The sequence below is a fragment of the Electrophorus electricus genome, chromosome 1, assembly GCF_013358815.1.
Source record: "Electrophorus electricus isolate fEleEle1 chromosome 1, fEleEle1.pri, whole genome shotgun sequence".
NCBI classification, from domain to species: Eukaryota; Metazoa; Chordata; class Actinopteri; order Gymnotiformes; family Gymnotidae; genus Electrophorus; species Electrophorus electricus.
Window position 1 is genome coordinate 17,004,433 of NC_049535.1, and position 12,500 is coordinate 17,016,932.

Consider the following 12,500-nt stretch of genomic DNA (forward strand, 5'->3'; position numbering starts at 1 on the left):
CAAGGATGGGCGTCGGGGCGTCCTGTAGGGGGCGGGGTGTTGGGTGTGTGCGGTCCTGGCCGGACAGAGCCTGGGGTTTTAACACAGATGGACGATCACTTTATCCCCAACTTAAACTCTGTTGGCTTTCTCACTTCTCCTCCACACACACTCTCTCTCTCTCTCTCTCCCTCTCCCTCTCGCTCTCTCTCTCTCCATCACATGCACTTATATACTCACATTCTCGTTCGTTCTGTCACACACATGCACACACGCAATCACACACACACTGAATACACATAAACATTGAGTAATCCTACCATTTGGCCACAGTCGGAATCAACCAGACCACCCTCTCTCTCCACCCACTCTCTCGCTCATGCGCTCTCTCTCTCCCCCACCTTGGGTGTTTCTCTGAGCATTAAGGGTAACCCTGGCACAACTGAACCACCGGTCTGCTGCTGGGAGATTTCACGGTCAGTGCTCTGACGCGCTCTAATAATAACCTCACTGTGGGGTGGCGCCCTCCATTGGCAGAGGCTTCAGTTTCACACGCGCACCACAGCAGGAGGTTGTGGGTGGATGGGTGGGAGGGCTAGTGTCGGTGGTGAAGAGGCAGTTTCGTGTTTGTGAGTGGAGGGGGGTATAGTTTCTTGTGTTTGTGTGTGGGTAGGATGAGTCTAAGGGCAGTCTGTGGGTTTATGCATGGGTAGTGTGGGTGAAGGGGCAGTTTTTGGTGTTTTGGCACAGGCGTTATGTTAAGGGGCAGTTTGGGGCATGTTGGATGGCAGTTTTGGGTGGTGTGTTTTCGTGTGGGACGTACGGGTGAAGCAGGGCCCCTTCTGTGTGTCTTTCTGTGCAGGCAGTGTTGTGGGCAGTCCTCCTGCTCCGGTCCTCATGCTCAGCATGTTGCTGTTCACTCGGGGAGCTGGCCGTGCGGCCTCTTGCTGCCTCCCAGATGCCCCATGCCAGCCGTGTGTGGGCACGCGCACACACACACACACACACACACACACACACACACACACACACACACACACACACACACACACACACACACACACACACAGGGCTTTAGCGTAACAGTTTAAAGCTCTAATAGGGCTTAGAATCAAAGGCTTGAAAGATGCAGAAATAATTTCTGGTTTGTGTTTTAGCTCACACACACACACACACACACGGTAATGCCTAAGTATTGTAACACACAGTGCGTGTACATATGTGTTGCAAAATGAATTTCCCAGCCCATACAGACATACACTCTGTATGATGTAATTAAAGAAATAAGCCATAAGCCACACACACACAGCTGAGTAATAATTAAATAACAGCAGCATGTGGATAGTATGTGACAGCCACAACACCTGTTGTTGTTGTTGTTGTTGTTTTTTTAAATCTTTTTGTTTGAGAGAGCGTGTGCACGCTTGTGTTTTGTTTATGGGCTATATATCTGGGTTATTTTTAAACAAAATGAATAACAAAATAGCCTGCCAATGCAGCGTAAAACACTGCTTTTTTCACTGGGTTCCTCAGTTCAGATCCGTGTGTGTGTGTGTGTGTGTGTTTCTCATAATCTCCGACTCCCTCGCCGCCCCTCAACTGTCTAGGTCCCCTCGTGTCCACCACAATGTCACCCTGCAAACGTTGCCGCGGGACGTATTCATGAAAATGAAATGTTGATCTGGGCTCAGTACACCGGAGCAGAAGTGGGCAGTGGGTGGGATTGTCTGTGGTGGTGTGTCCTCTAGCTCTGTGTTGACTTGCCAGCACTCAGACATGAGCTCGTCTTTGAGGTCCCTTCTCACTGCACCCCACGGTTCTCTTTCAGGTCCTCCTGAGCCAGGTGCACAGATTGCGGGCGTTGGACCTGCTGGGCCGCTTTCTGGACCTGGGGCCGTGGGCTGTGAGCTTGGTAAGGTTACACACACACACACACACACACACACACACACACACACACACACACACACACACAAAAAGTTAATTGTAAAGTGGTTGATGTTTACTTGGTTAATTATTTATGTCAGTAAAACAGGCTTGTTGTGAAAGGCGGTGGAGATAAACGTTGATGTTCCAACGCGCTAACTGGTCACAGTTATCAGCAAGAGTTCCCATGGGAGGAGGGAGAGAGAGGGAGGGAGGGAGGGAGAGAGAGAGGGAGGGAGGCAGAGGTAGAAAAAGAGCGGAAAGGTACATTTTTTAAAAAAGTGTCGTGCTGTGATTCGTGCTTTTTCTACAGCATCTCAAACAGCCCCAAAAAAGAAAAAAAAAAGTGGGGGGTTTTTTGTAACTAGGACCAAGGCCGCAACCAAAGGCCAGGCTTTCCTTGTCCCCGTCCGGCTTCTGGTTGGGCGTTAGCCAAGCGTGGTGTTTGGTTCGAGCCCTTCAGAGCTCATATGTTGCGTTGTAGTGGGAGCAGCGGGTCTGTCTGTCCTTCATCAGTCACGTCTCACATCAAGTGGACAGAGACCAAAACAAGGCCCTCTGTTATGGGCTCACTCCCATCCTCTCCACCCTCTGTTATGGGCGCAGCAGTAGCTCAGTGGTTCAGCTACTTGACTTGTAATGGGAAGGTTGCTGGTTCAAGCCCCACCACTGCCAAGATACCACTGTTGGGCCCCTGAGCAAGACCCTTAACCATCAATTGCTCAAGTCATAATTGTAAGTCGCTTTGGATAAAAAGCGTCAGCTAAATGCCGTAAATGTGAATGTTATGGGCTCGCTCCCTAAATGTTATGGGCTCGCTCCCTAAATGTTATGGGCTCGCTCCCTCGCTCCCTAAATGTTATGGGCTGGCTCCCTCACTCCCTCGCTCCCTAAATGTTATAGGCTCAGTCCCTTGCTCTCCACCCACTGCTTCTCTTCTCCGGGGTTATACTGTACTTTAAAATGTTGTGTTAGTGATCAGTGAAGTATTTTAAGCAGGTGTCTTGTATGTTACCAAGAAATGATGAAATGACTAGCGAAAAGTGAATTCTGCGTGTGAATTCTCCCCCCTTCTTCCACTCTCCCTCATGCCCTTCTCTCTCTCTCTCTCTCTCTCTCTCTCTCTCTCTCTCTCTCTCTCCCTCCTCCTCCTCTCCCCCTCCCCCTCTTTTCCTGATCCAGGCTCTCTCTGTTGGAATCTTCCCCTATGTTCTTAAGTTGCTCCAGAGCTCAGCGAGAGAGCTTCGTCCTCTCCTCGTCTTCATCTGGGCCAAGATCCTGGCCGTGGACAGCGTAAGATCCCGACCAATGGATTCAGAAGATCCAGTTTTATTAAATCTTTCTCACTCATCGTGTCGCACTCATCCTCTCATCTCTCTCTTCTGACACTCCTCTGTTCTTTCCCTCTTTCCCCTCCCCTTCCTCTCTGCAGTCCTGCCAGGCTGATCTGGTGAAGGACAACGGTCATAAGTACTTCCTGTCCGTCCTGGCTGACCCGTACATGCCGGTAAGTTTTCCCCACATGTGCCTCACAATATCTGTCCAGTCCTGCGTTCAGTTTCCTGACATCACGTCATGCGCACGGACCAGCCAGGTCTTGGTTTGAGGGCTTATTTATTATTTGTTTGTGGTGTTGGTGTTTTTTTTACGGAGTGACTCATTGTCAGCTTCCGTGACTCACGGTGTCCTGACTTATTTGGCAGGCGGAACATCGGACCATGGCTGTCTTCATTTTGGCTGTGATTGTCAACAACTACAACACGGGACAGGTGGGTTCGTGAGCGGCGGAAAAAACGTGTCCTGCTCGTCCCCTGAATGAGCACGCACACACGGTAGCGAAAATTAGACGAAGAGAAAAACACAGTCCAATCCAAGTCTGGCATGCGTCGGTGATGGCACTTCAGCTCCAGATAAAACTGCAGGACTCCACGGTATCTCGCAAGTCTGTGACCCATCCCTGTACCAGTTTGACCTATCAGTGCTGTGTGTTGACCCCGAGGCCCCCCTGGCAGTTCGTGAGCTGAACTGGGCGTCATGTTACATCACTGACCCTAAACTGTGTAGTGTTCTATGTGCAATGGTAGCTTAGTGTTTAAGGTACTGGACTTGTAATCAGAAGTTTGCTGGTTCAAGCCCCACCACTGCTAAGTTGCCTCTGTTGGGCCCCAGAGCAAGACCCTTAACCCTCAATTGCTCAAGTTGTACTCATAATTGTAAGTTGTTCATAAATGTAAATGTTCTGCAGGACTGGACCTGAAGGTTCCTTGAGTAACCGCTGTCTTCCTGTTATTAAGACTGTTTTAGTACTTTCTGGAACATTCCGGGATGTCATGTGCATGCAAGAATTTGTCTTGTCTCATGGTTCTACCTGATTAAATTATTTAATGGGAATGGCGTATTAAATCATTTAAAATAATTTGTAAACAATTTTTCTATTGTGTACTGGTAGGCTTTCTATCTATATAGGTTAATACAAAAAACAGGCTTACATTTTTCTGCCAACGGTGCCTTGTGTACTCCCGAAGCATGCCAAGCTACCAGAGAGTTTTAGTATGACCTCTGACCTGTCTGCTCGGCGCCTCGCTAACCCATGCCGTCGTGTCTTCCTCACCCTGCAGGAGGCCTGTCTCCAGGGTAACCTCATCTCCATCTGTCTGGAGCAGCTGAGCGACCCCCACCCCCTCCTCCGCCAGTGGGTGGCTATCTGCCTCGGCCGGATCTGGCAGAACTTTGACTCGGCCCGCTGGTGCGGGGTGCGGGACAGCGCCCATGAGAAGCTCTACAGTCTCCTGTCTGACCCCATCCCCGAGGTACTCGCCCCCCCCCCCCACGCGCACACACTCAACAGGACTGGCAGTGTAGTCCTATACGGTCCTATGGCTCCACTGGGTCGTTTCTATCCACTCCCAGTCTTGGTTCTGGTCTCCAGTTGGGTGGCAGTGCGATTTATCTCCAGTATAAAGGCGCGGCATGGTTGACACACCCACCGTGTCGCACAGGTTCGGTGCGCGGCCGTCTTTGCCCTGGGAACCTTCGTGGGGAACTCGGCTGAGCGGACTGACCACTCCACCACTATCGACCACAACGTGGCCATGATGCTGGCCCAGCTCATCAACGACGGCAGCCCTGTGGTCAGGAAGGTGAGGAGCACAGCTGCAAACCTGCGTTAATTGACCTGTTCTAGCACACCTGCGTCTGTGCTGACCTTGCTGGCCTCGCCTACCTGTGTTGACATTTCTGCTCTGCTGATTTTGCTAGCATGCCCGCATTAGTTTACCTGCGTTTCCTGACTGTGTTGGCGCTTGGTAACCGTTGCAGGAGCTGGTTGTGGCTCTGAGCCACCTGGTGGTTCAGTACGAGAGCAACTTCTGCACTGTGGCGCTGCAGTTTATGGAGGAGGAGAAAAACTATGCAGTGCCCTCACCTGGCAACACTACAGGTACAGGCACACGCACACACACACATCCCTCCTATCATTAGTCAGACACAGCTGTATGGTGGTGTGTTTCAGCATAGGGTTTTGTGTTTTCTGTACAGTTTTGAATTGCATGTCCCCTCTCACAAGCTTGAACCTGTAAAAATCAAAATGTATGTATATATATAATATGCTTTTGCAACTGCACTTAACTGGTAATATTTATGAACAAAATAGGAACTCTGTGATGAATTCCTGTGTCCACAGTGACCACTCTGAAATATAATCTTATAACATATGTCATAATCCCAATGTGCTGTAAAATCCACCTTATCCAAGTCACACGACATGAGCCTGTTGACTGTAGCTTTAAACTTTGCAAACAGAGCTAGGCACCTCGACTCGAAACAAATATTTCAACATTTCTGCAATTAGCCTTTCTTTGACTTACCCTGAGTCAATTGAGCACATCAATAAACCGTGTCCCTGCTGAGTCTGTGCAGTTGCTAGTCTCCCGACACCTACAGACGACACACGGAATCCCAGTCACGCGCTCTCTGCAGTCTGTGTTTCTCGGGACATGTCGAAAGGGCCTTTTCATAACCGTAAATGGCGGCTCGCACCCTTCCAGAGCCGGGGAACCTGACCCCAGTGAGGGATGGCCCAACCCTGCCGCGTCTGCGCCCCGTCAACTCCTACACGAACATCCGAGCGGCCACCACTGCTCGTAACCTGAACAAAAGCCTGCAGAACCTCAACCTCAACGAGGAGGGTGAGCTCCTCGCACACACGCCCCACCATCCATGGGGGGAGGGACTCGGGTGCTTGGTTTAGAGACACAGTGCGAGTAGCTGTCAGCTGGGATCGAACACATGACCTGTTATCAACCCCAAGTGCCAGAAGGCGTTCCGGATTCTTCTGGATCTTTTTCTCCACCTGCAGGACTCTGTGATCCGCACGTCATTGTAACTACTCCCTTAACCTCGTACTAATAGTGGACTCCGTATCCAAGGAGACTAGAGTCAGGTCAACGTACGGGGCCTCAGTCTACAAAAACATTATTTTGTTGTAATGAAACAAAATAGTTTTTCGTTCTGAGGTAACAACCATTAACCCCGAGTCAAAGATTTAGGAGTGACATCTTGATTTGATCTTGACTGGCCGTGTCACTGCTGACGTGCCAGAGGACAGCTGAGCCGCTCTGAAACGAACCCTGTGTGTTAACGTCACGCACCTCGATCACTCAGGGTCAGGACACGTTTCCTCTGTTTTTAATCTCTGTGAATTATGACATAATTCAGGTTTGTCGGAGAAGACAACTTGGACGTCTGCAGAGCTGAGAGGCTCCCCTGAATCACCTAGAAACCTGGACCAGACTATTAGATTGCATTACATTACATTAGATTACATTACGTTACATTAGACTCAAGCTGTGAGCAGGTCTGTGCGTTAGGTATGTGCTTAGTTAATATTCAGTTCCTCTCAGCCCAGCCGAGAGATCGGCCCAGCTGTTGGTGTGATGTTTTTGTGCACGTGTGCTCCAGGTGGGCCCGTGACCTTCTCCCCTGGCAACCTGAGTGCCAGCAGTAGTGCCAGCAGTACGCTGGGCAGTCCCGACAACGACGAGTACCTGCTGTCCTTCGAGACCATCGACAAGATGAGGCGCGTCAGCTCCTACTCCTCCCTCAACTCGCTCATCGGTGAGTGGGGCCGCACGCCCGCTCGCCCCCCGGGGCAGTACACGATTCCTCCATCTCGCAGCAGCGCCTCCTGGTTGCCGGGAGGTGCAGCTCCCAACCCAGTGTCAATGGATTTTGACTGCAGACTGCCACTACAGACCAGTAGGTCTGTGTGTGTCTGTGTGTGTCTGTGTGTGTCTGTGTGTGTCTGTGTGTGTGTCTGTGTGTGTGTCTGTGTGTGTGTCTGTGTGTGTGTCTGTGTGTGTGTCTGTGTGTGTGTGTGTGTGTGTGTGTGTGTGTGTGTGTGTGTGTGTGTGCGTGCCATCACACCCGCCGCCCTTCCTGAGGTACCACGGAAGCTTCTGGATTAGGGGGTCATCCACCATCTGTCTTCTCATTTATATCTAGTTATCTGAGATATCGGGGTCAGTAACACAGAGACGGAACACAAGCAGCAAGTCAAGCAGCCTGACGTATCTCACACCTTCAGGAAATGGACACCAGAACTGTAACATAATTTACACGTACCGTCATGAGAAAGTAACACAACACGACTACCATACAAGTGCCAGGCTGCAAGCGACATTAGTAATTACCCACGACCGTTATGCAAATCAGATGAAGCTAACGGTCTCCAGCGTGCCGGTTAGCGTGCTAGCGCGCTAGCCTTTTTAGGGCCGGTGTCTCCTCCGAGGAGAGACACACACTCGCTCTCATTCACGCTCTCTCACACACACACACTCTCACTTGCTCTTGTGCTCTACCGTTCTCTCTCTCTCCCCTCACCGCTGCCTTTTTGAACTGACATTTCTGCGTTGTGCTCATAATACCTTGGCTGTGTCTGTGGATTTGAGGGGCTTTTAGGTTGCCATTCTGTGCAGAATCACCCCTCTCCGAGCGTGTGATGGTGTGTAAGGTAATATGCCTCCACCAGCCATCGCACGTTTATAGGGCTCTTTGTCAGGGATGTTACGACAGGATTATTGCAACTGATGTGGTTCATCTCTTACATTCTCATCACTTTTAGCTTTTGGCTCATTTCACTTGCCCATTAACCAATCGGCATGCTCCTACAGCTTTTATCCAATCATCATGGTTCTGTTTTTAACCAATCAGCAGTCCCCTACACACCATGCTCTCATGCAAGTTTTCCTCAGCTTTCGGTGGGTTTTGGCTCTTCTCTGTTATACTCAATCTCCATATCTTATTCTCGGTCCTTTTCTCGCATTGTTTCTCTCGCTCCCAAACACCCACCCATACGTGCATGCACACACACATCATGTTTACGTAAGGTGCTGCCAAATCATCATGAAAATAGGAAGGAATGATGCATAAAGCAATTCGGAAGGTGCTGGTTTCAGTTACAGTCAGTAAATCACATCAGATGAGGAAGGAAACAGAACCACAAATATGTGTAATACTGAGAGAAAGTTGAGCTGCAGGTGTGGGCACATGGTGCCTGGGGAGTTTCCAGCCGCTGCAAAATTACTGTGTCCTGTGCGTGCTTGTGTGTTTCTGTGCTTAATATTAGTCTCTGTGTTCAGAAGCTCTGCCCAGTGTCCTGGTGTTTTATGGCAAGGATCACTACACTTTTTCATGCAGCGTTATAGTCTATATAAACGCCTCCCGTGGTCCGTGCCTGAGAATGCCCCGCCCCCTTTTCTCTGGCCTATCTTCAGCTTCCTCTTGCTCCCACTGTTTCCCCTCTGCCTACATCTTACATAACCCCCACCAGGGGCTGCTTCAGTGGGGGATGGGGGTCTTTAAACATCTCACAGAGACCACCACGTCCACTGGCAAACACCAACAAACACCCGCGTAAACATTAAAACACCTAGGACCATTCTGAAGTTGTCAGCCGAACCATGTGACCGGTAGAGAACGGTTTTAGAGACTCGTACGCGAGGTGTTCGACGGAGAAGGACCTTTAGTAGGTTGTCAGGGTTTTTGTTTTTTTTAATGGTGATGTAATTCATGTAGGCCAACAGCCCCAATAAATTAAAAACAAACCAAACCACAGTACAGCAAGCTGGGAGTCTCAATAGCAGGATTCCTGCACAGAGATGCTGCTTTAAGTAAGTCCGCTGATATGCTGTATGTATGTATGCTTTTGTTTGTGTGTGTGTGTGTGTGTGTGTGTGTGTGTGTGTGTGTGTGCTCTAAAAAAACTCATCAGAAACAAAGTTGTAAGTTTGGCGGTTTGAGGTTCAGGCGTTCTGTGTCCGTGGGAGGCTCCTCACATCTCAGCAGGGTGCCAGCAGGAACGTGCGCCTACACACCACATGACCACTTCCTGCCTCTCAGCGGAATCCTGTGTCCCGTTATGCACAGTGTCTCAAACTGCTGCATCAGGCTCTGCGAGACCGGGGCACGGGACCCCTTACAACACGAACGCACAAACTGTCCAGCAGCAGTGGCCAAATGGATTAGTTCCTTCTCTGCACCGGAAGAGGTGTTCATCCATAAGAGCTCGTTAGTGTGCACTCGTTAGTGTACACGTGTCAGTCTAAACTCCAATATATATACACGTGTGTGTGTGTGTGTGTGCGTGTGTGTGTGTGTGTGAGAATTTAAAAGACACTGATGAAGAAACCGTGATGTCAGCGTATAAGTATCATAACCCCCTGAAGTGTCGAGTGCTCTCCTGGAGCCAAATCACTGTGACAGGTTCTCATTAATATTTCAGTGCTTTCATTACGGAGACATTTCCATGAGCCATTATTATGAATTGCTCGTAGCAGTGCTCCGCCTCCATTGTTTTGATTTAATTGAGCTTCGGTGTGGGTGTGTGCTGGGTATGATATGGGGCTGTTGCCTTCTGATCTCAGACTACTTGGGCATTTCCTCCCACTTCATAGTGGTGGGGCCTTAAAACAGTTTTCAGTTTGAAGCTGATCTGGGAACAGTTTGCGCTTGTGATCGGGCATGAGTTTTGTGAGGGTTTGCACCTTTAGCTCTGAGGCAGAATGAGGGTGTGAGTGTGTATGAGTGAGGAAAAGAGGTGTGTGTGAGAAAGGAGTGTGTGTGTGTGTGTGTGTGTGTGTGTGTGTGTGTGTGTGTGTGTGTGTGTGTGTGTGTGTGTGAGGGAGATTGAGAGAGAGACACATACAGAAGTGTGTGTGTGTGTGTGCGCATTTGTGCTTGAAGGGTTTTTCCCAGAGTTTAAGTTTAAGAAACTCCCTGGATTGATTGTGGGGCAAGATGGCACACACACTCTGAATCTCAATGACTCTGGAAGCCTGCCACACTCGAGGGCTCACACACATCCACGCATGCACACGCGCACACCCACACATGCATGCACACACACATACAGCCTCACATGGTTATACACACACACACTGCAACCACTGGGTAGCAAATAGAGACACAGCACAGGCACACACACACACACACACACACACACACACACAGCACACCGAACCAATAGTCACGCTCGAGGTTCTGGGGACCTCGCATGCATGGATGAGCTCATTTCCTGTGTGTGTGTGTGTGTGTGTGTGTGTGTGCGCGCTTGCACGCATGAATGCAAAATTGACCGCCACAAGTGGCGACATTTGGCGCACGACAAAAGGAATAAGTGCACTTGAGGGCATTGAGGAGGCCTAACACCACGCACAGCACGTTAATGTCATCATGATTTATCGCCATTCTATCATACTCAGTGATGAAGTTTAAATATCAGCGTCTGATCCATGATGGATCACGTCCCATCAAGGAGTTGAGTGCGTCCCGACAGCAGACGCTCCAGACTCCTGTACCGGCACAGCCACGCTCCATTTCCCCCTTCCCCGTTTCCATGTTTCCATGGTGAATGGGAATCTTGTAGCGCAGGTTTAGCAGCTTACTTCAGCTACAGGGTTTCACCGACACCTACGGAAGATGACGTTATCTTCCCCTCTGTCTTTCCCTCCCTCTGCAGGCGTGTCCTTCAACAGCGTGTACACTCAGATCTGGAGGGTTCTGTTACACCTGGCTGCCGACCCGTTTCCCGAAGTGTCCGACCTGGCCATGAAGGTCCTTAACAGCATTGCGTATAAGGTACGGCACGGGACGCGGGACATGCTCATCATATCCGCTCACTCCTCTCGAGGTACACTGTGAGACCCTCACATCCACTCTGAAGTGCCCTACGGAGCACCTTTCCCTTACATCAGCTCCAGTACGGTGCGCCGTAGGACGCCTCTCCTCATATCCACTTCATTATGGTGCGCCACGGGACCCTCTTACCTCATTTCAACTTCACTGCGGTGTACCAGAAGACCCCCCCCTCTCCTCAAATCAATTTCATGCCCTAATGGGATTATTTTGGAGTGTTTGTGGGCAAGATTGTTATTCCAAGACTGTCTTCCATCATTATAAATGTACGTGTGCACACGTCTTACGCCTACTCAACACCCACTGCAGACTCTCCCTGCTCTCTCCATTTCTAAATGTGGGCAGACTGATGGTAGCTGAGCGACACGGTCTCCCTCTCTTGCTCTCACTTAGTCTCTCTCCGTCTCTCCATCCTTTTCGGTCCATGAGCCCTGTCCTCCAGTCTGTAGGGGGTCTCTCCCCACGGCAACTGCCCTGTCCTGTTCATCTCAAAGCCCCGCGATGCGCAAGGCCTTCGGGCGCTGAAGCACCACTCTCCAGCCTTCTGCTCTCCGCCGTCCGAGTGCGAGTCAGGCCTGCCGCATGGGAGCGTCACTTCCAGCTGGGCGCTTGCGCATAATACATGCCTGACATGGTCATAATCTGTTTATTGCGTAGTTATAACACTTTGTAAATGTAAAGTTTAGGTATCCGGGGAGTGTTTGTGGCAGGAAACTCGATATTCTAGATTTGCATTATTTATGAGTATGATGATAATCGTTAGGCATTAAATCAGGCATAAATTGTAGTTAATTGCCTCTGTAGGTGTCCTGCTGTGCAGTTTTTGACATGTTTGTGGTGGTTAGCACATCGCATTTTGCAAGAGACGTAGATCAGGCACCGAGTCACGTCACCACTGTGTCTGTGTGTGTGTGTGTGTGTGTCTGTGTCTGTGTGTGTGTGTGTCTGTGTGTGTGTGTGAGGAAGTATTGCCCAAACCTGCTGTCTCTCCCTGATCATTAGTAGTTGAGTCTGTCCCAGACTGGTGTCTGTCAGGTCATTGTCTCCTCCACCACCATCCAGGGTGTTAAATTTTGCTTTAACATCGTGTTAAATCAGATCAGCAGAACAGCCCTAATATATGATATTTTACTCTGAGTTTACATTCATAAAACTAAGCAGAAATGCTTTTTCCCCCTTTTTTACACAAAGGTTATTTTTCGTCCAAGGTATATTTTATTCCCTTTTTCACATAGTGAAACAGTGTTGAATGTATTACAGTGGAGACAGTGGTTTGCTTCTAAGGGAACGATAAAGAGAATACCAAATGAGAATTCTAGGAAAGGAGAGCTGTTGTCCTGGCCAAGAGCAAACACTGAGTTAATCCACTGTGTTGCGGGCAAGGCCGTCTATATAGCACAAGA

The 12,500-nt window shown here is 49.7% G+C and overlaps 1 protein-coding gene across 8 annotated transcripts in view; it reads left to right on the forward strand.

Moving 5' to 3' along the window:
- The window catches only part of rptor (regulatory associated protein of MTOR, complex 1), a 79,683-nt gene that overhangs the window by 44,838 nt on the left and 22,345 nt on the right, over positions 1-12,500 (forward strand). For all 8 annotated transcript variants that reach the window (XM_035525601.1, XM_035525603.1, XM_035525628.1 and 5 more), the window contains 10 exons: positions 1,808-1,891; positions 3,088-3,198; positions 3,338-3,412; positions 3,609-3,674; positions 4,524-4,715; positions 4,905-5,045; positions 5,224-5,344; positions 5,952-6,092; positions 6,865-7,020; positions 10,922-11,040. In XM_035525601.1, the coding sequence (XP_035381494.1) occupies positions 1,808-1,891; positions 3,088-3,198; positions 3,338-3,412; positions 3,609-3,674; positions 4,524-4,715; positions 4,905-5,045; positions 5,224-5,344; positions 5,952-6,092; positions 6,865-7,020; positions 10,922-11,040 (1,206 nt within the window). The remainder of the gene's footprint in view (positions 1-1,807; positions 1,892-3,087; positions 3,199-3,337; positions 3,413-3,608; positions 3,675-4,523; positions 4,716-4,904; positions 5,046-5,223; positions 5,345-5,951; positions 6,093-6,864; positions 7,021-10,921; positions 11,041-12,500) is intronic.